The sequence below is a fragment of the Babylonia areolata genome, chromosome 27 (genome assembly GCF_041734735.1).
Source record: "Babylonia areolata isolate BAREFJ2019XMU chromosome 27, ASM4173473v1, whole genome shotgun sequence".
Taxonomy (NCBI): domain Eukaryota; kingdom Metazoa; phylum Mollusca; class Gastropoda; order Neogastropoda; family Buccinidae; genus Babylonia; species Babylonia areolata.
In genome coordinates this window covers 16,019,074-16,042,400 of record NC_134902.1, presented here as the reverse complement: position 1 = coordinate 16,042,400, position 23,327 = coordinate 16,019,074, and the positions used below count along the sequence as shown (strand labels likewise).

At 38.7% G+C, this 23,327-nt stretch overlaps 1 protein-coding gene across 2 annotated transcripts; it reads right to left on the bottom strand.

Annotated features, from left to right (window-relative positions):
• Positions 1 to 50: 50 nt before the first annotated feature.
• LOC143301244 (serine/threonine-protein kinase PLK1-like) lies at positions 51 to 23,116 on the bottom strand. Of its 2 annotated transcripts, XM_076615381.1 has the most exons (14): positions 22,950 to 23,116; positions 22,026 to 22,133; positions 19,162 to 19,278; positions 18,156 to 18,373; positions 16,462 to 16,557; positions 15,274 to 15,473; positions 13,687 to 13,806; positions 12,897 to 12,986; positions 10,088 to 10,180; positions 9,083 to 9,145; positions 5,758 to 5,911; positions 4,334 to 4,463; positions 3,514 to 3,630; positions 51 to 2,815 (listed from the first exon to the last, which is right to left on the bottom strand). In XM_076615381.1, exons 1-14 carry the CDS (start codon positions 23,091 to 23,093, stop codon positions 2,585 to 2,587), a joined length of 1,881 nt encoding a protein of 626 aa, XP_076471496.1. In that variant the 5' UTR covers positions 23,094 to 23,116; the 3' UTR covers positions 51 to 2,584. The 2 variants fall into 2 exon arrangements, with proteins under 2 accessions (XP_076471496.1, XP_076471497.1); XM_076615382.1 differs by lacking the exon at positions 9,083 to 9,145.
• Between the last annotated feature and the right edge of the window lie 211 nt (positions 23,117 to 23,327).

Genomic DNA, 23,327 nt, shown 5'->3' with positions numbered 1-23,327 from the left:
GACATACTCTTTTGGTCCACACACATGACCAATAAATGACTTCCCAAGAATTACAACAATCATTTTATTTGGCGTAGTGAACTGCATAGTAGATTCATTTTTGTAAACCTGAAGAAGGCACCACCAAAGAACAGTTAAGCTCTAGCTCTACATTATTATGATTCACATTTTAAGGCAGGCAGTTCAGTGTGAACTGTGTTCTGAGCGACACTCTCAGATAATGTTTGCTGTTCACAATTCTAAATCACAAAGAGTGCACTCTTTTTTTGGAACAGTGTAAAAGCTGTTCACATGCAGCACATGAACACAATGGTGTGAGGCACAATAACATGAATAGGGGGGAAAGCATAAAAACAACAAAAACACAACAATTAAAAAAACCCAAAAACATCATTACTTGTTAACATTGATTTGATACATATACAGGTTTTCTAATGATTCATATGCAGAAACATGCAATCACATACTCTCTACTTCATTTACACATGTTTTTACACACACTCCTGACCAGGTTACAATCTGAAGACTCATGCACATACACTTTTAGAACCATTTATGCTTGAAGTTTCATATATTCATGGGCTTACATGCAGATCCATAGTACCACTTTATGAGTTATTTATTTTATATAGAAAGTAAGTAACATGCTTATCAATGTTCTAGTGGATGTGTGTAATTTGTATTCAGAAATGTTCACATGAATGCTTAATGTGTATATTACTTCTGTAAAGCATCAACTGAACAGTAATGCTGTCATGTCAAAGATGTCGCAAAGACTGGTGCTCAAGCTGTCAGCAGATTAATTTGCTGTCGTGTGTCTATCAACAGCAGGTAACAAATTCTTAAGATCATCACATTCCTGTGTTGAAATATCCATGTGCAATAAACATGCATACAAGCCAGCATATTTAGTTTTCAGGTTTGTTTCTTTCTTTCAGTTGTATTTTGCACCGCCCCATCCCAAAAATGTGTGCCTGTTTTCCCAGCCTGAAGTGATTTATCATGTGGTCAGCTAGACTGCAAAACATGACTTTGTTTTCACCCTCTTCGTTTTTTCTTTTCTTTCTTCATGTTTCTGGTGTCAGTTTTGTTGCATCTCTAAATGCAAACATAGCAATGTTGTGATTTATATAAGGCCTGAATCAAATAACGAATTCTTCACTGTAGTAAGGTATTATCTATCATAATATAACTATATGTATCTTGCTGTATGACAGAGAGCAGAGTGTATATTGTAGGTACCAGCTGCCATTGCAATGTGGTCAGTGTCATGGAGTGATGGCTGGGAGAACGTGAGTTGGATTCCTAGCAGAGGTAGATTTTTGGTGGGTTTTTTTCCAGTCAGGTTTCAGTCACGGACATATACACACACTAGACATGTAACTTTATATATGTATGACCTTTTTTTTGTTTTCTTTTTAAACCCTGCCACATAGGCAGCCATACTCCTTTTTCGGGGGTATGCATGCTTGGTATGATCTTATTTCCATAACCCCCTGGATGCTGTTTTTAACATGTGTATTTGATCTTCTGCTTGCATGTACACACGGAGGGGGGTTCAGGCACTAGCAGGTCTGCACACATGTTGACCTGGGAGATGAGAAAAATCTCCACCTTTAACCCTCCAGGTGTTTGCACTGAAACTGGGGACCAAACTCAGAGAATTCACGCAAGAATCCAGTGCTTTAACCATTCGACCGCCACAGCTGTCCAGTAGTGTCAATGTATTGTTAGTCCCCACCCCCCATGCTTTCCTGGCATGGTTATTACTGTCCACCATATCACCTAAGGTGTTCTTATTACCTGAATATAACTGACAGAAACCACATGTTGCTAAATCTTAAAAACCAACCAACCATGTTAAAACCTAGTTATGGTGTAGTTCAGCTGTACAGATTCCATTTTTGTAGTTATCTTCAAAGGTAGGAATGGGCGGTGGTCATGAATGTGTGGGTTTTAACCCAGTAAAACATAAAGTGACCACAGCGAGTCCAGCCTGTATGTTGTGAATCCATGAAAGCCCACGACAAAGTACAGAAAACCCTGACCCCCCACCCCCCGCTCAAAAAAAAAAAAAAAAAAAAAAAAAAAAAAAAAGTTACTGCATCTGAAAATGATAAATGTTTGAATCTCAGTTCTACGTTGACTTGAATTTGGACTAAAAGAACACTCCCTAAAGGACAAATAAGCTATCCGCAACAAGCATGAAAATGCCTGCAGCACAACAAAAACAAGCAGACAGACTAACAAGCATGAAAATGCCTGCAGCACAACAAAAACGAGCAGACAGACCAAACATCTCTGTGCTCCAGTCAGTCAGAAAAAGTCTCCTGTCATCAACCTTGCAAATAACCACCCCCAAAATACAATACAGAAGCACAGAAATCAGAAAGAAAAAATACTAACAGAGCCTGACATGTCTAATACTCAGATAAACCAATGGATGCTGCACAACCTACTTTACAGTTTGATTTTGCCAATGAAATCGGCCCCACCACCCCTGCAATTCCTAAAACCAAGCAAATCCCCCCTCTCCGCCATCTGGTGGGCACACATGACAACAGAGGACTGCAGCACCAAAATGTTACTGAGCTGCTGCTGCTGATTTCACACGGCCAGAGGTGGATCGGGAGCTCAGCAGGCGCTCCACCATTGTGCGTGCGTAGCGAAGGCGACTGGCCAGGTCCTTGGAGCAGCCGTACTGCTCTATGAGATTCATGCGGAAGGTGTGGAACTGTCGCTTCTCGTCAATGTAGGTTGCTGCTGCCATCAGCGGACACAGGATGACCTTGGTGTGATCTTGGAAAAAGTTGATCTGAAAAATGACAAAAACAATGCTATGTTGAATGAAAGCTTCTTCGCTTCAGGATGCATGTTGTGTGTGAATTGAAAGATTGCACTGCAGATGCTGTCACATGCCATGGCGTAAGTATATTGGATGCAGTGTGTTAATCTGACAAGACACAGATTGATATGATGATGACAAGGAATATGTTTAAGGCAAGAGATCTATGATCCACCACATAAAGGTTTTGATTGGGCCAGATTTAAACTTAACGGTAAGAAATTCATTTACAAAGTGGATATTTAGATCTGCTTTTGTGGTATATCACCCCTGTAAAAATGCCAGCCCCTTTAAACGCTCAGACCCTCAATCACATTGGCATACATGTTAACCAAATAGGAAACACACATTTACCCACAACTATGTCAAATTCTGCTTTGGGAGGCTAATTCTTATTTACAGATTTGACCTGTTAAGCATTGTCTTCTTGGCGCTCTGTTCGCATTTCTTCATCTCATCAGAGAGAGGCACACTGTAGCAAGTTTCAGGAAGCAGGAAGGTGACACTAGCTTGCCAAAAAAGAATTTCTCTGAACAATTCTACTGTCAGCCTAACATCAGAGCAAGCTGCCTCTAACAGAATATGTATGATGATATCAGGACAGTTGGCATCAGTGAACAAAGCAACAAACAAAAACAAAAATTGAAAAAACAATAGAGACGACAGACCTGGAGTGTACCATTGCTGAGGTGCAGGACAATGGCACTGCGGGTGCGGAACCAGGTTCTGAGGAAGGGCAGACGCATCATCTCATCAGAGTCCCTGGGGGTCATGTTGGCACCAGCCTGCGAACACGAGACAACATTACTGTTAAATATGATGAAGCATGCTTTAAAGTAAATTTAGCAGAAATGCAAACTGTGAGCTCTGTGCTTCACAAGAATAATTTTGTACAATCTAGTAGTTTTCCCCACTGCCTGTTTCTCCCCATGTATGATAAGTCACTGCGAAAGCAGTACATGAAATGGAGAAGACTACTGTTTTAGGCTGTAACATACCAGGTTTTAGTTTTTTTTTTTTTTTATTCGGTATTTGTGCACAAAAAAAAGACGAATAAAAACAACTAAGACAATCAGGACTAATAATTATTTCGTCTGTGATATTTTTATACCTATGTAAAAAAAAAAAAAAAAAAAAAACAAACAAACAAACAAAAAAATCCTCTGACGTCTCTGGCTAGGGTTTTTCACTACATTGTTGATCATTGTGTTCATTACCAAACTGGGCAATGGCAGATCAAAGACTTGAAATTGCATGCCGAGTCAAACAACACCTATTATTCTATTGTGTTATATTATTTTTGGTTACAACAGATAAATTTCTCTGCATGAAATTTGGGCTGCTCTCACCATGGACAGCACATCACCCAAGTACAGTGCCCCCCCAACCCCCCCCCCCACCTCTCTTGCATGCAGGTGTATTTCATGAACAACGAAAGTATTATTATTACTTCTCTTGCCAGGGCGCAGTAGACGCAGCATGACTCACCTTCAACAAATGTTCGTTCATGTAGTTTCTGAAGTACTTCAGGAGCGTGACCTTCTTGTTCAGGGCCTCGGGGTAGACCTTCAGAGTGTGGTAGTGTTCCTGTCCATCTCTTTCAATGTAGTGAATGTTCCTGTGTGCACACAAACCACACCAGTGTGAGTGACAGAGAGAGAGTAGGCAGGGGGTTTGGTGGGGGGGGGGGGGGGGGTAGACAATGCACTTGAGAACACTATAACACACTATGATTAATATTGAAAGGGCCATCAAGTTCATCACTGTACTTCTGGTGAATCTTTGGCACTTCTGAATGTTTGTTTTAGTGCAGTCCTTCTCTCCTTGACTATGTCTGCATAACTGCAGAACTATATTTGGAAAAAAAAGAAAAGAAAAAAAAAAAAAGAAAGAAGAAAGTTTGTTTTGGTGAGTTTTTATTAAAAAAACAACCAAACAAAAAAAAACCCCAAAAAAAACAAAAACAACAACAAAAAACAACCAAACTGAAAAGCCCACAAAGAATACACTGCTTATGCCTGTCAGTACCAACTGCATGCAAGATAAACTTGGTTAAGTGTCAATAAGAATGCAGTAATAGTAAGAAGCGACATGTAGCTTATGTCTTTGGTCTTTCTAAAAAAAGAATTGAGTTAACCTCCTGTAGTCTGTTTCAGTATCTCAACAACTGTCACTAACTCCCTTTCAGCTGGTGAAAATTATGAGAACAGACTATACAGGAGTATATTTCTTTTACAGGAAACGTTTTTGTGCTTGGAGGTTAACAAAAAAAGAAAAAAAAAAAAAAAGAAAAAAAAAAAAGCGATGTTGTAATCAGTGCAGTGTTAACACGTTCTCCAATGCTAAAACAGCCCAGATTTCACAAACACACACAAGAAATCTGTTGTGATCCAAAACCAATCCCCAATAATACACGCAAAAGCAAAGCACATTTCCTGCAACAGGAACACCTTTGACACCAGGCGGTCACTCACTAAATGGAGTGGTCAGATGCCTAAAGGTAATGCGTCTGCCTTGGAGGCCAGAGAATCTGAGCGCATTAGTATGTATCCCACACTCAACAATATCTTATCCCCCTCCACTACATCTTAAGCTAGTCATTCGGATGAAACGATAATCCGATATCCTCTGTGTAGCATGCACTTTGAGTACACAAAAGAACCCATGGCAACAAAAAGGTTCTCCCTGGTGGAATTCTGTGTTTAAAAAAAGAAGACAGATTGAAAATTTAAAAAAAACCAAAAAACCTCTGATAACAAATAACACTTACGGGGGAAAAAAAAGGGAAAAAAAAAAAAAGGCGGCATTACACTTTAGTGACATGCTTTCCCTGGAGAACAGCAAAACAAATTTCACACAGACAAGTCTTTCGTGACGAAAAGCAATGCAATGCAATACAGTGCAATACTCACTCTCCATTGGCCAGCAGAATGAGGCGAGTGGAGTCATTGAAGAGAACCCCCACACTGTTGTCGCACAGCTGATAGCCCAGGCCGTACTTGTCGGAGTAATCCACCCACTTGCCCACCCAGTAGATGGGGATGCAGGCCGGGTCCTCAGCCTCGTCTGCACACACACACACACACAGAGCATCATCACACTTGTATTGCTTGTGATAACGTGATGCTGAACATGTTTGTATTTCTAAAGGAATGTGCTTCCTTTCTTTCATCAATTTCAACCTTAACACATTCAATCCTGGGGAGTTACAGCCTTGGCAGGTTTCCATGCCATATTAATGAGGGGAAAAAAAAAAAAAAAAAAAAATGTACTGTTTTTTCTTCCAAATTACGTGTGGACACATCTGGATACACTGTAGATGTTAGTTCCCTTTCCTAGTGGTTTATGCATATGTAGGGACATGAAAATCAATTTACTTTGACAAATTTTGATGCCAGAGAAATGCTCAGGCGCAGGGCTCAATGAGTTAAGTTTATGCGTGCTCACACACGCGCGCACACACACATACACATAAACTAAAATGTTATACAATAATGACAAAGAATCTGCAAAACAAAGAGAAAACAAAAAGTCAAAATATCTGTTTAAAAAAATGAAAATCTGCAAAACTGACATTACCGAAAAGCCATACATAAATGATCAATGAAGTATCAATGTCTAAACATCATTTTTTGTAATCCTCATTAGTTATTCCCAGAGGAACATCAAAGTAAAAACATCTATATTGTCCTCTCCATCTTTCATTACCTGTTTAAACCTTTAATTGAAAAGAAAGAAGAAGAAAAAAAAAAAAAAAAAAGCCACAAAAAACACTGCCATCTTCAGTCTCAGAGCCTGTTGTTTCTGTGACACATTTTAACAATGTTTCTTGTGGAAAGACTTTAGCAACCAGAAGTTCACATAATTCCACTTTTCTTTGTGTGTGTTAGATTACTCCAAAAGTAACAGTATGAAAGCAACTATAACAACAAAATAATCCAACAGCTGACGTTTAACCTAAGTGCACTGGCATGTAGTGATATACAGCAAAGATCAGATTTCTGTACTGCAAAATCAGAATACAGGAAGCTGCACACACTGCAAGGACTGAGCTCAATTCATCAAAAAAGGAACTCTGAATTTTAAGCCATGAATGTAAAGCCATATTAAATTTGATTAATTGTATTAAATGTCAGCAACTTTAGTTGTATATCTATCTATATCTGTCTATCTATACATATCTATATATCTATACACATGTATCAGTTATTGAGAGTTGAATCTCCCATTCTAATTTTATCAATGTTAAATCTAAACTGCTGTTATCAGATGCAGTATGCTCAGCTTGAATTAAACTGGCTCACAATTTTACGGGGCTGTAATTGCTTATTTATGATGACTGTATATTTTGCTGAAAAGAAAAAGAAAGTTATAAATTCACACTGTCAGCCACTCTCAGCACAAGGACAGTGGCAAAATAATAAAAACAATATAGATATATATATATATATAAAAAAAATATATATATATATAAAGCAGCGCCAACACATGCATACAAACATATACACACACACGCACATATAAAAAAATTGAGACAGACATGCCACAGTGTGTCTAGCAATATCCAATCAACAATAAGGCTTGAAAAAAAACTAAGAAGCAACTAAATGTGTACTAAAGTTCCTCTGACTCAAGCCAATGACAACACACACATGAAGATGGGCATCAGTGCTAATCACCCCTGCCTTAAGACTGGACTGATCTAGATCAAGAGAACTCGACATCAGTCAACGTTTATGGCTGTTCTTAACTGAGTGAATTTCTACTTTCTACACTGAGAGAATTTCTACTTTCTTAACTGAGCGAATTTCTACTGATTCAACTGTTGATCAAAAAGCCATTAAGCATATGTCTATGCATGTATATGCTGGGGCTACATATGTATAAAAGAACCCGCGGCGACACAAGAGTTATCCATGGCAAAGTTTCAGTTTCAGTAGCTCAAGGAGGCGTCACTGCGTTCGGACAAAACCATATACACTACACCACATCTGCCAAGCAGATGCCTGACCAGCAGCGTAACCCAACGCGCTTAGTCAGGCCTTGAGGAAAAAAAAAAACAACAACAAAAAAACAAACTCCGGAACCAGTGGGCTCTTGTCCTGCATGTCCATCCATGGCAAAATCTTGCAGTAGTAAAATTCATTCTAATATACATGTGTCTTGTGTGTCTTTTGTGTGTGTGTGTGCATGCGCGCATGTATATCTATATACTTGCGTTCCTCACTGAGTGACACTGGAAACGTATGATGAGTGCCTAAAGGCAGCTCTCAGTTGACTCTTCCCAAGCAGGCACCCTGTCATGCAATTGACTCCTATTTTTGTAGCTTGGTCTTTGTATCCATGTCAATCTGTGTTCCTTAAACCAATGACATAATGTAAGTGTCTGGCTGATTGACAGGCCTCCCCCCCCACAGGACGCCAGGGGGTCTTTCACAAGTATCAGTACAAATAGCATCCCTGCAGTCTGTGCCAGAAAATTGTTCTTTCCTATTGCTCTCTTTGTTTCTGCACTTTTGCTAATCTGGGGATGATAAATCAAGCAGAAAGAATGACAGCCTAGTCTTATCTGCCTTTAGAAGCTTCATGGTTAACTCACTCAGTACGGCCAGTCCTCTCTTCTCCTCTACACAGACCCCTCGGATGTCCAGTGGGTGTCTGAATGACCCAACCTTTAGCTTCCGTCGTCAGAATTGTGGTATTCTTTGTCAACATTCACCTCTTCAGTATAAGAGCGTTCCGCTTGCAATATTTTGATGATGGTAATTGGGATGAAACGCTGTTAACGTCATCTCTTTCGCCGTTCGTATGGAGAGAGTTAAGATAAAGTCATAATTCACCTTCGTTCGTGTTCTGCAACTCTCACTTTCACTTGTATGTACATGAGGGGGCTTTTACATGTGTGACCGTTTTTTTTTACCCTGCCATATAGGCAGTTATAATAAACTGTGTTGTTTGCAAGGATTTTTTGTTTTGGTGACAGAATTGTGTGTTTTACATGATTTGATTTCTATTTCATTAGGGAGTCCTGATACGGCCCTGTGTGGTCGGCTGGGCTTTGAACAACACTGTTAAATGTCAGACCGACAGGCCAGCAGATGTCGCGTGAACATGCTGAAATGGCATCAGATCCGGAAAAAAAAAAAAAAAAAAAAAAAGGGTCTGTACAGAACTTTTTCATTTTTAGTGTGGATGAAGTAAAATTTCGCTCAGTTAAGAACAGCTCTGTTCAATTACCATGCCGGCGTGAGGGCAACAACAAAGTAATGTTGCCTACCCTGACCTCCCCCAACACCTCTTCTGCAGACAAATCCAGGAGAAAAGAAGATAACAGATGAAAAAGTTTCTGCTTATTTCATCTATTTGAAAAGAAAAGAAAAGAAAAAGAAAGAAAGAAAAAAAAAACACCAAAAAAATCCCACACTTGTATCACCTGCCTGTTAAACATACATTCTGGAAAGTACCTATGCCCTCTTTTTGACTTCTGGCAGTTTAGCAGTTTCCCTTTGATTCTGTTGTACGTACACACTTCCTGTTCAAGTGACAAAAATGCAAACACCATGAGCTGAGCAGGCTAGAGAAGATCCAAGACCTGAAAGGCATGTGCATTTTAATTTGTGTGTGTGTGTGTGTGTGTGTGTGTGTGTGTGTGTGTGTGTGTGTGTGTGTGTGTGTGTGTGTGTGTGTGTGTGTGTGTGTGTGTGTGTGTGTGTGTGTGTGTGTGTGTGTCCATGCATGCATGCATGTGTGTGCACACACGTCACCTCTATATGTGTCGGTGGGTGGGTGTGACAGGTATTATTCATTCAAGTCAGCTGCATCTTTCAGATCTCTAAGCAGGCATGCAGACTTCCTCAGTGGCAAACCCTTCCCCTCCCTGAACCCCTTCAGTGCATTGTGATGTCAATGATGATATCATTGAAAGAAGGCCGATTGTTCCTGATATTGACCTATGACTTGAAACACCACTTTCTACTGCCCCCCCCCCCCCCCCCTCCCCCAACCCCCTCCCCTCAAGAAGTTACAACACATGAAAATAAAAAAAAAGAAAAAAGAAAAAAAAAGATTAGAATGTTCCCGATCTTCCTCCACAGCCCTTCTTGCCACTCTCTGGTAGCTTGAGAGTGTGGGATGGGGTTGGGGGGGTGTTTGGGTGGGGGTGTGTTTGGATGGGGGGGGGGATGAAGGGGTAAGGGTGTTCAGTCGGAGGTAAGGATGGGGGAAGAGTGAGTGAACACTTACCGATCTGAGTCGAGAGTCTCTCAGCAGGCTTGGACGCAACCACCGCCGACAGCTGGGCAAACAGGTCCGACAGCCAGTAGTCCATAGGCTCGTCTGTAGTGTGCAGGCAGGGACCACGTCACAGGGAAAACAACATTTTTTTTTTTTACAAACATCATACTGTATATATATATATATATATATCAGCATCTGGAAAAAATCTACTATCTGTCCTATCCCCAAGAAAAAGAACCCAGCCGCACTAAATGATTACCGTCCTGTTGCCCTGACTTCAGTAGTGATGAAATGCTTTGAAAAAATTATTCTCCGACATCTTCTTTCTTTCACTGAACAGCAGCTTGACTCTCTTCAGTTTGCTTATAAAGCACACAGAAGTACTGACGATGCTATCCTAACTCTCCTTCATAATGCTTTCCTTCATTTGAATAACACGGGATCTTTCGTTCGTATCCTTTTTGTTGACTTCTCTTCTGCTTTTAACACAATACAACCTCATCTCCTTGCCCTCAAACTGCTAGGCATGGATGTTGATCCGAAGCTTACTCTTTGGATAATAAGTTTTCTTCTCAATAGAACTCAGTCCGTCCGCTTTCATTCTGCCCACTCTTCTCTAAAATCTACTTCTACTGGTGCACCCCAAGGTACAGTGCTGTCCCCTGTTCTTTTTACACTGTACACAAATGACTGCAGAGGCACGGAGGAAACTCCTGTCATAAAATATTCTGATGATTCAGCAATTGAAGATCTGTCCAACTCTGATGCTATTTATTTCAGTGAAATTAAAAAGTTCTGTTCCTGGTGTGAGAAAAACTATCTGGATCTCAACGTATTGAAAACAAAAGAAATGTTAATAGATTTTCGGAAAGACCCCTTGCCTGTAGCTGACCTTGTTATTGATGGTCAAACAGTGGAGAGGGTCAATGAATATAGATATTTAGGGACCATCTTAGACAATAAGCTGACTTTTGACAGAAATGTTGATTCCATTCATAAGAAATGTCAATCTAGAATTTTTTGTTTACAGAAGCTTAGAAATGTTGGTATAAATTCAAATATTCTTCAAAGTTATTATCGATGTTGTATCGAGTCTGTGCTTACAGTTTCATTTATGTGCTGGTATGGAAGTTTGGGAGTGAGGAGTAAGCGTGTTTTGAACGATGTCATGAGTGTATGCAGTAAAATTGTGGGAGTGAAACAAGCTAGTATGCAAGAGCTGTATGAAAGTCGAGTGGTTAAAAAAAGCAGGCAGATAGCAACTGACGACACCCATATTTTAGCAAAGTATTATGAGCTATTGCCATCAGGACGACGCTACAGAACTTTTAAGTTGAAATCCAGAGCTCTGAAGACTTTTATTCCACGTTCAATCCACCTTTTAAATTCTTGAGAACTGTGTGTGTGTGTGTGTGTGCGCGCGCGCACACTCTCATGTGAGACGTGTGAAAAGGCCGTGCATGATAGGCTGTACCTTGTTCTAGTTGTGGTGTGTGTGTGTGTGTGTGTGTGTGTGTGTGTGTGTGTGTGTGTGTGTGTGTGTGTGTGTATGTTTACTGAGCTTAAAACATGACAATTGGTTATAATGAATGTGCAATATGTAGGAAGAATAATGTGCAATATGCAGGATGAATGTACAATGAATATGTCTAATGCTAACGTCCATATTCTAAATATATTTCTGTTTAATAATTACGATGTAATAATTAATTGCAATGTTTTTAAAAGCGAATATGTGAAATGCTTTTATCTGAGAACATATGTTTATTACTCTTGTTTGATCAAGTTATCCGCGTGTATGTGTGTGTGTGGGGGGGTGGGGGGGGGGTGCGGTGCGGATGTGTGCTGATTATCTGGTTGTGGTTTTCCGCAATTCATCTTTATTCTTATCTTATCTGTCTATTATAATCAATGTGCAGTATAGTAGGCTATGTTTATAATTATATTCAAATAATGTTTCTTAATTCTTTCTGTTTTTACATTAAGAATACTAGTTATTACCTGCAGTGTGTGGATGTATGTATGAAACGATGTACGTGATATTTTTTTTAATTTGTATCTTCGTAATATTTGTTGGGGCTGTTGTTGGCTTTTACAGTTATGGTCCCCCCCCATGTTGTTAACTTGTCTATGTTGTGATAATGCACCTGACCAAATTTCTCCAGTTGGAGATAATAAAGTTATTCTTATCTTATCTTATCTTGTCTTATATATTATATATCTATGTATCTCAACCCACAAATGAAATGCAAAAAGTTGGGACAATTTTCCTTTTTTTTCTTTCTCATGCCAGCATACTCATTTTAATAAAGTGCACACTACATCAATGAGCATGCTGCTTATGTATGAATGATTTATCTTGTTTCAATATTCAAGGTAAAACAAAAATCATTTAGAACGAATCTACTAGAGCTACTTCAATTCCCTTGTTTTATTGAGACCAATGTATTTAAGTTGCTGATTCAATAATATATTAACTGCTCATATGTTTGAAAATCAGAACCTGCTAGTAATACTTAACAGTGAGACGGAAAAAAACCCAGCAAAAAATCCTAAAACAACCAACAACAAAAAACAAACAAAAACCCCACAAAAAACACACATACAAAAAAGAAGAAGAAGAAATAACAACAACAACAACAAAACAACACACACATACTCCGACAAGAAAGAAAAAGCTCAAAAAGTCTTGCGGGAATAAGAAAGAGAACGCTCAAAGGAGTTCAACAGCAAAGACAAAGACACAGAGTTCTGTGCAGTTCCGTGCATTTGTGGAGCCATTTCTGTGCATGAGCTCCAAGCAGTCCTTACTCACCGGCTTTGCGAGTGCCGTCAGGCCGAGACATGGCATCTCCCCCTTCCTCCTTCATCCCCTTCGTTTCAGCAGACAGGGGTCGCAGCCCATCTGGAAATGCAGACAATTTTTTAAAAATAATTTTCTATACATCAGTAATGACTGTGATCACTCATTATCTAACAAGCAACACACATAGGAAAAGCAAAAAATCCTGTTGATTAAAAAAACAAAAAACAAAAAAAATCTATCACCTAATAAAATAAAAAACATATCTGACACCTCTCCGGTTGTTGCTTTATATTTTATTTTAAAAATTTTGTGAACAGTACATTATAGATCCTGAGCAACTTTGCTGTTGAAGAACTTCACTCAGAAATCAACAATAAAAAGCATGAGGAAGAACGAAACTTGTTGCATTTAATATAAATCCCAGGTGGACAGACACGCAGAGACTGATACAAAGCACTTTATTACAGTCGACAGACTTAAACAACAGGTGTAAAGCAAGAACATGTACTCTTGTTCGAAGAAAACAACAAAAAACAAAACAAAACACACACAAAAAAAAAACACCCAAAGCCAAACAAAGACCATTTTGTGGTCGTATTTCTGCATCCTCCCTTAAACTGTTACCATTTAAAAAACAACAACAAAAACATATGACACATCTTAAAAAAAAAAAAAGAAAAAAAAGAAGAAAAAAAAGGGGAAAGAATTAGCAAAACAAAAATGTTAAAACCACCCAAACAATACATTGAAATGATATTAAGAGACCTCAGCACTTTTCCTTCAGTAAAATATCCCTGACCTCCACTGTTGACATCCAGAAGGGGCTTCCGGACCATCATGGCCTCTGTCTTGGCCACCAAGGTGTCGAACCTGGGCGCCATCGTCAGACAGCTGGTCGGCAATCGCGGGGGAAGGTAACCTGCACAATGATGCTGATGATGGATCAAGGCTGTGAGGCCGTGTTATCGTCAAACCACACAATTCAGAACGACTTGTGCCAGTTCCACTGCCTTGTGTTTTTGTGACATGTGTGGAATGAAAAAAACACAAAAAAAACACACCATCAACTCTGATTTATCCCATGCCTGGGAAAAAAAACAAAAAACACCTACACTCTAACATACACACACACACATATATATATGTACTGACTTACCTTTAATTGACAAATCATCCTTTAATTTTTTTTCACATAGATTTCCTGATCCAAATCATTAACTGGCATGAAATATAGGTGTAATGTGGGCAGTGATACAACAACCTGTATGTGTATGGAGCTGTAATCACCTTAAACTGATATTGTCCACTGAAATGGTCAATCTAATGCGTCTTGACGTCAATTAAGACACATACACCACTCCACTTGATCAAGGCAGTCCTTAGCTCTCTCTCGCATCAAGTTTATTAACACAAGGAAATAAACAGACGTATTAAAGTCCCTTATGCTTAAATTAAAAACCCACAAAGAACCCACATAAAAACAAACCCTAAACCCACACACATACATAAAAAAAACCCAACAGAACAGCAAACTAAAAAGCCACTTCCAAGTAGAGGTGAGTTTAACCTCCTGTTGGCTGACGCCCAAAGGTCAAGTTGTTCAGGGTTTGGGTCTTGAGGCCAGTTCAAGGACTGCAAGAGAATGAGGGCAGACATCACAGATGTTACAAGGAAGGTAAGAAGAATATGGGCCTCACTCATTGTTGGGTGATGATCTTACAATCATGTATTGAAGTTGTGGCAAAAAGTCAGCCAATAAGTTTGTTGTATGTAGACGGAAGTAAACGGCACGAGAGACTACACTTCCCGAACTGCAAATGGCGGTGTGCAGATGTTTTCCGTATGACTGTGTGAGGCTGTAAAATCTCCATCATGAATAGTCAGCATGACTCAGCACTTGTGCCACACCGCTGTCTTCTTTTTCTTTTTACTCACAGGCTACACTGGTCTTCTTCTTCTTCTTCTGCGTTCATGGGCTGCAACTCCCACGTTCACTCATTTGTACGCGAGTGGGCTTTTACGTGTATGACCGTTTTTACCCCGCCATGTAGGCAGCCATACTCTGCTTTCGGGGGTGTGCATGCAGGGTATGTTTTTGCTTCCATAACCCATCGAACGCTGACATGGATTACAGGATCTTTGACGTGCGTATCTGATTTTCTGCTTGCGTATACACACGAAGGGGGTTCAGGCACTAGCAGGTCTGCACATATGTTGACCTGGGAGATTGGAAGAATCTCCACCCTTTACCCATCAGGCGCCGTCACAGAGATTTGAACCCGGGACCCTGAGATTGAGACTCCAATGCTTTAACCACTTGGCTATTGCGCCCGTCACTACACTGGTCAAGCACACCCCGACCCGAGTGATCCAAACCGGACCTCACCTGAGGTGAAGAACTCGTCTTCCATGATGAGGTCCATGTTGGGGCGGTTGGTGGGGTCCGCCTGAAGCAGCCTGGTGATCAGTTTACGTGCCGGCGCTGAGACGCTAGAAGGGACCTGGTACTCGTTCTTCTTGATGCGTGTGTACGTGTCCTTCAGGCAGGAGGTCTCGAAAGGGGGTTTGCCCACCAGGAGTGTGTAGCTGTTCAGATAAAAAACACATTTCACTATTCATACTTTTCTCTTTCCCTCCTCCCCTCTCTCTCTATATATTCATCAGTGAGGCAAAGAACTTTCAATATTCAACAGCATATTTCACTACAAAACAAGGCAAGGAAATAAACTGTACAAACGAGGGTGCTTCATACTTCCCTGAAGTTTGCACACACCAGATAAAAGATAAAGAGGAATGCTCCAGAAATTTCCTAAGCTGCTTCTTTTCCCAGTAGCATCATAATATCAAGGTACATTTTTACCATGAACATGAGCCTATGCAAACATTGCTGCCGAGACTTTAAATAGTATTTAATCAAGGATTAATAATAATAAAAAAGAAAATGAACGAGATGGAAAGAGTGTGACCAAGCCCAGAAAAAAGGTAACTTCAGACTGTCCCACAAAGAATATTTTGTGGGGAGCACATACAAATGATACATGCATAGTGTTGACTTTCAATCTGTGGTCAATGGTTTGATCCTAGTGTCAGCGCCTGGTGGTTTGAGGGTGGAGATTTTGCAGATCTCCCAGGTCAACTAATGTGCAGACCTGCCAGTGCCTTAACCCCATTTGTGTGTACACTAATGCAAAGGATACACACATGAAAGATCAAGTAATCCATGTCAGTTAACCGTTTGATGGTTTATGGAAATGTGAACATACCCAACAGTGTGTTAAAAAAATGGAGAAAAAAAGGGGAATTTAATGATGGTACACCATGATACATGTAAAAGCACACTTGTACTAGTGGCAGATCTGTACAAATGAACATAACAGTTCCAGCCCATGAATGCAGAAAGAAAGGAAGAAAAGCAACAGATCATATGACAATATGACCCCCCCAACCACAAGCCTAGAAGCTGCACTCTGCTAAATCAACAAGTGTGACGATATACAACCTTAATTACAACCCAACAGTTTTCTGTACAGATGAAATGGGCCAAAATGATAATAATGAAAGAAGATTTACTTACAGTATACAGCCCAAGGACCAGGCGTCCACTTCATAGCTATGGCCTTTCTTGCCCAGCACTTCGGGCGCTATGTAGTTTGGCGTGCCACATAGGGTCCTGGACAGGAAAGAACCTGGATTATTTGAGTGAGACACAAACTGACAAAGCAGCACACAAATATAGGTTTACTCAGTACCCACTTTCGTGTGTTAATCATTTAACTTTATTTTATTCGATTTGCTGTGTTAATCATTCAACTTTATCATGTATGATTCGATTTTACCCTTTTGCTGCCAAGTTCTGTGTGAAAAACTCTCTAGTGCCAACTGATTTACTTATTTAGACTTGATGCTCCCATTTACATGATTAGGTTTGTTTCAAAATAATACAGTGGACTTGTTCCCTTCAAACTCGGTCAGGATGGGAAGGTTAGTCAATTTCCTGTTGCGCAGGAAAGTTGGATGCAGCTGTCAAGCTTTGTTACGATGTGAAAACCAGTCTATTTTAGTATTTAACATGGCCCCTTGATGTCAATTAAAGTTGCTAATGTCAGTGAACTGTCTGGTTGACTAAAGTTGCCTATGGTAGTGAAACTGCTAACACTGCTATGACGCAACTAAGAATAATTCAGAAAACAACTGTTTGATTCTTTTTATTTCTTTTAAAGAAAGAAGGAACAAGTTTCAGTGTGATCACATTTTCTTTCTTGAGTAGGGGAAACACCTACAACAGTACAAGTATAAGAAAAAAAAGTTAAGAAAAATGTATAATATTTTACAATAATTATGAATAACAAAAAAAGATGTTTGGTGTCATTTTAAATTGATACAAAAAAATTATGTATACATGTGTTTCTTGACAGGTTAAAAAAAAAAAAATCAACGAAACTGAGGAACAGGGCACAAATGTGCTTTTTTTTAAATTCAAGATATAGAACACATTCAAAACATTTTCAGTTAAAGTTCCTTGCATTTGAAATGAATCAAAATACTCTAGTCTAAAGAATAAAATGTATGGGAAATTGTCCCCTTAAGCTGATTATATTTTAAACATGGCTTACCAAGTTACCCTCTGTGTGTGTGTGTGTGTGTGTGTGTGTGCATGCTAGCAAGTGTGAGCATGCAATGCAAAAATGTCACATTTTGTGTTTAAGCCTGACAAATCTGAATATAACAAGGATATGTACACAGCATTTGCTAGAAATCTGCCTAGCAATTATGCAACATTTGGCCTATTTCAAAGCCATTCCTTTATAAAATCTTTATTATTTTTTTTAAAACAAACAAACACACACACCAAAAAGCAAACAAACATAAAAAAATGACACTGAGAAGCTTGTCAAGAGCAGCAGTATAAAGGATAGCTACTACTACAGTACTACTGAATATGACTCAATTTACTGTTAGAAATGTAATATCATTAGCATCACCATTTCTACTTACTGATAATGAATCTCTTAAGTCTCAAACTGGTAAAAGGGATGATGATATTGAACTGACTGAGAAGAAAATAACCCCCCCCCCCAAAAAAAAAACAACCAACAACCCAAAAACCAACAACAACAAACAAACAAAAAACAAAAACAAAAAAAACAAACAAAAAAAAAGAAAAAAAAAAGAAAGAAAAAAAAGGAAAAACAACAACAAAAAACAGCAAAGCAAAACAAACAAAAACAAAACAAACAAACAAACCAAAAAAACTCATGAGATTAACACCTTTTCCGTTCCCCATCATAATCAAGCCGTGTGGCCAGACCAAAGTCTCCGATTTTAATTTCCATTTCATCATTTATGAAGAGATTCCCCAGTTTGAGGTCACGGTGGATGACTTTGTTGTTGTGGAGGTACTGGCAAGCACTGATCACTTGCTTCACAAAGTAGCGAGCTTCTGGTTCAGTCACAGCTTTCCGTCTTTTGTGAAGTTCCATCAAAGACTGCAACAACACAAACATTTAGTATAATTTGTTATTTAGAATTTCTTTTTCCTTTTACAGTTATGCTTACTACATAATTGTAGGACCTCTCTTTAGTCTTTTGAGAACAAACAAAAAGGTTTACTCAAATCTTCTGGTTAATAACAAAACAACAAAGTTTAAAACTTTCAATTCGTAAAATGAAATGCATTTTTCAAATTGTTACTCAACATTTGGGAAAACTGTTCAGTCAGAATGGTATTGAAGCAAGTGAGAAACAATTCAAAGTAGGCAAGCTGCAAGGGCCTAAGACAGTCATTAAAAAAAATTGTGTGTGACTGTGAATGATGAAATCATGTGCTCTCACATGATCCAGAATCCTCACAGAATTTGGGGAAGCAAAAATTGTATCATAACAATGAAACACGCGCCTTAATAATTTTTTTTTTTTTTTAAAAAAGGGAAGAAATACTATCATTCACTGTTAGTGTTACTTAGACAGTATCATGAGTGGTAACATTTTGTTTTAAAAAACAAAGTTTGTTTATATGACAAAAAACACACAAAGTACTTATGCTCATAAATGTATAAGTTACAGCAAACCCATAACTGTCACTGTGAGTAATCTCATTCACACATGGCAATATTCAGTGGCCAGAAACAACTGATTAACAACATTGCCCTCTGAAACTGAAAGCAGTGCAATTGAATTTTTTGGGGGAAAAGGTCTGCATATTTTTAATTGCTATCAGGCATCATCCTGTCTTTTAAAACAACAATGTACAAAAAAGCAATCAACAAAATCTTACCCGTCGTCTGCAGAGTTCCAAAAGAATGTAGACATTGTGTGAGTCCTCAAAAAAGGAATGGAAAAGAACAACATGTTTGTGGCGCAAACTTCGATGAATAGCAATTTCTTGAGACATCTGAAAACAGAAAAAAAAAGAAAAAAAAAAGAAAAAAAGTTCAGTATCTGTTTACTTATCCAATCAGAGAACCAAGCTAGGAGTGTACAACATTGGTCAAATGGAACACCGCAAAGATGTCACCATAATAATGTATACATATATACATGTACTTTTAAGATATATATATATATATATATATATATATATATATATATATATATATATATATATATATATATATGCAAATGTTCTTGACATGTATCAATTGATGTAATGTCCTTATGCTTGCATAGTGATTATCATCATATTCAATCATTAAGATGACTATGAGCAGACAAAAATTTCCCCTGTGGAGATAAGAAAGTGATATTATAATTTATACTGTATATCATATATCAATACAAATAATATATGTATGAAAAATACCAACAAAAGTAACTCATTCAAATGCAAATGTTCTGCTGATGAACGATAGCAACAGTCACTGTCTAGTATTACTTTACAGTATCACTATCAGATCATGAGATACCCCATGAAAGATTTGAAGACAATCACTGTACTGCCTGTCCTTCTAACTGGCCTTTCTTTCTCCATGAATCTGCTGAGCATAACCAACGAAAGAGTGAACTACTAAATAAGTAAGCACAACAATAGGAATGGAATTTGAGAAGAAACTCCAAGTTTGAGCAAAATTCTCATTGATCATTGTATTCACGATTTGTATTTGTATTGTATTTCTATTTTTTGTCACAACAGATTTCTGTGAAATTAAGTCTGCTCTATCCAGGGACAGCACGTTACTACATTGAGAGTGCCACCCATTTAAAAAAGATTTTCTCCTGCGTGTAGTTTTATTTGTTTCTTCTATCGAAGCGGATTTTTCTACAGAATTTTGCCTGGGACAACCCTTTTGTTGCCGTGGGTTCTTTTATGATGCGGATGACCATGTTGTCCCAGCTTCCCTTATATTTATAAGCCCATGGTCTGCATTCAACATTATCAAAAAGCAGTTCAGGGCCCTCACAAGTAGAAAGTAGATTCAATTGTAATTTATCAAAGCCATTCCAGACGGTGTCAGAGGTAATATTCTGGCCAGTCATACAATAGTCAGTGAATCATAGTGGTTGTCCACCTCTGACTGTGACAAAGGCCACTGGCACTGGTCTTGCTTCTTGCAATCAATCTTATAAATCTGCTGGGGAAAATATCTTGTCAACTGCTCATCATCTGGAGTTGTAAACCTGGCCAGCAAAATCATAACCAAGCCACAGCAACAACTGAACACCCTATACCAGTCCACACTTAGCAGAAAAGCACTCCAAATTTTTAATGGTTCCACTCATCCACTTAACTCTGTCTTTCAGAAACTCCTTTCTGGCAGACGATGTAAAATCCCTCTTGCAAAGAAGAATGTGTACAAAAAATCATTTGCCCCCTCTGCTGTTGCTGTGATAAATGATTCACTCAAATAATGTTTTTATTCCATTGCCTGTGATTTGTTTATTGTTATGATGGCAGTTGTCTTTCTTCCCTATATGTATGCATGCATGCGTGTAAAGAAAGAAGTGAGGGGAGGGGGTGAGGGGAGAAGTGTGTGTGTGTGTGTATGTGTGTGTGTGTGCACGCGCACGTGTGTTTGTGTGTGTGTGTGTGTGTGTGTGTGTGTGTGTGTGCACGCGCACGTGTGTTTGTGTGTGTGTGTGTGTGTGTGCGTGTGTGTGGGCGCGTGCTCAGTGTTACTGTTTTGCCGCAGAGGGGCGTGAAAGGAGTTTTACATGCTTTTAGTCTTGGTGGCGGTGTTGACCCTTCAACTGTGATTTCATGTTCTTAAATGTTATAATTATCTTACTGAATATTTTCCTATTATATCATTGAAATGTTTCACTTTATCTTAAAATGTAATTTTTGTTTTCTTACCTAAATATTTTCTTTTAACAAGATAGTTAATATGTATGCTATGATCAAGGGTGTGCCAGTTGCTCATTCGTTTTTGGTTTTTTTTTTTTTGGTTTTATCTGTTGATGAGCATTTGTCTTTTTAAATGTTATTATTATCTTAATGAATATTCTTCTTTTTATAATGATTGAACGTACACGTGCACGCGCGTGCGCGCACACAAGACGATGCGTGCGCACGCGCGGGCACACACCCAACACGCACACAGTTGTTGCACTCTGAATGTAATAGTATCTTACCCACATGTTTTTCTTTTTACATAATAATTGATGTGTACATGGTGATACGTGAAGGGTGTGTCAGTTTTTTTGTTTTTTGTTTTTTTGTGTGTGTGTGTGTGTGTTTTTTTGCTGACGGGCATTTTATTTTAAGTGAGCCTAAAGAAAATTTTCTGTTTTTGGTTGAAGCAGATAATAAAGTATTTTGAATTCGAAATCTATTACAAGAGTTGGTCTGACAACAAGGACTGGGCAGGGATGACCTTCCCAGATCTTCCCTTGACAGGGGTCGTCTGTCTCTTAAGCCCTTGTGTTTCTTCAGTGACTCCAAAGTTGAGGACTGATGTTGATGAGTTTAGGATCACTGGTGTGGTCAATTAATTTCAAAATGAAACTGAAAGAAAAAATGTGAACACCATGAGCTGATGATGTGCGAATGACCAACTGATATATGAGATAAAGATGGTTAAGTACTTCGAACAACCTTTCAGTGTGGTACCATGGATCATACACAGAAAAATAAACCTGCATTATACTGTGATTATAAAGAAAATCAAAAAGACTAGACACATCATACAATTAGGTACTCACTTTATCCTTCTGATGTTGCTTGACAAGCAGAGATTTGGGCACAATCTTGCCAGCAAATATTTCTTTTGTGTCTGCATCTGTAAGCTCGTAGCATTTTGCAAAACCTCCCTGCAAAACAAATCAATATTAAGAATATGGTTCCAACTTCCAAACATGAAGCTGAACAGTCGCCAAATCAATGACTCATGTTGTTGAGTCATGATCATCAATGTTTGAAATAGATATTGTACAGGATTCATTAAAAAAAAAAACCACCAACAAAAAAACCCAAAAAAAACACCAACCACCAAAAATGCTTAGTCAGGCCTTGAGAAAAGATGACAGCAACTGAACAAGAGTGAAAAATACTTAAATAGGGGGAAGTTGGGGTGTGGGGTAGATTTTAGCACACATAATGGTGCAAAAGTGACAGCACATTGATGGAACAAATAAAACTAATGAAAAGCTGTAATTAATTAATATTGTATTATCTATAACTTGTTCTGCAGGCCACATACATTATAATCTGATGAAAATGTGTTTTGTTTCTCAACCACAAAATGTGTGTGTGTGTGTGTGTGTGTGTGTGTGCTTGCATGCATGCGTAAGTGTGGGTGTGTATGTGCTGTCACTAGTGTCGGTGGAAAAGTTCATGTCTGCATTTTTTGTGTATGTTGAAACAGTTTGAGATAATGATCACTTTGTGAGATGTTCACTGTTAAATATTTTAAATGTATCGACATATCGCAGTTTCACATGCACATCATGTTTCGCCATTCAGATATCAAAAAGCAGAATCAAAATTTGCATATACAATATAAAGCATAATCGTCCCAAACATTTTATTCCGATCACAGATTGTGACTTAAGTGTTACCGTTATTATTGATATAACTTTATTCGTGGTGAGTGCAGACATTTCAAGTTCAAGATGTTGCATTCCCACCTTTCCAAGGAATCGGCCTTTCATGTACTGTTTTCCACTGGATGGGTCAACGATGACGTCTGGAATAATATCCTTTGGTCGGGAATCATCTTTCTTCGCGACATTGGCCATGTCTGACTTGTTTTTCTTTACTTCTGATCGCATACACGTTCCTAAACACAATTCAAATTTAGTTGATGGTGGGGGTTGTTCAAGTCTTCTGTGATTGGTCAATTATAACACTGGAAGAATACGATTGGTTTAGCATTCCGCCGCCAAGCAGACATGTCAGATCATGTGTAGCCTCATGTGTAGAGTCGCTCACACATCGTTTGGTATCATTTTGTGGTGTGCTTTTGACTAATGTCGTCTTGAGAACACGATTATGCGGAAATCGTT

Excerpts from the sequence above, each read along its gene's own strand:
- LOC143301244 (XM_076615381.1), bottom strand. The coding sequence starts at position 23,093 with ATGCGATCAGAAGTAAAGAAAAACAAGTCAGACATGGCCAATGTCGCG. Across the intron at positions 16,558-18,155 it reads TATGATGGGGAACGGAAAAG|GACCCTATGTGGCACGCCAA; the intron begins GTGTTAATCTCA and ends TTTCCTGTCCAG. Across the intron at positions 13,807-15,273 it reads AGACGAGTTCTTCACCTCAG|GTTACCTTCCCCCGCGATTG; the intron begins GTGAGGTCCGGT and ends ATCATTGTGCAG.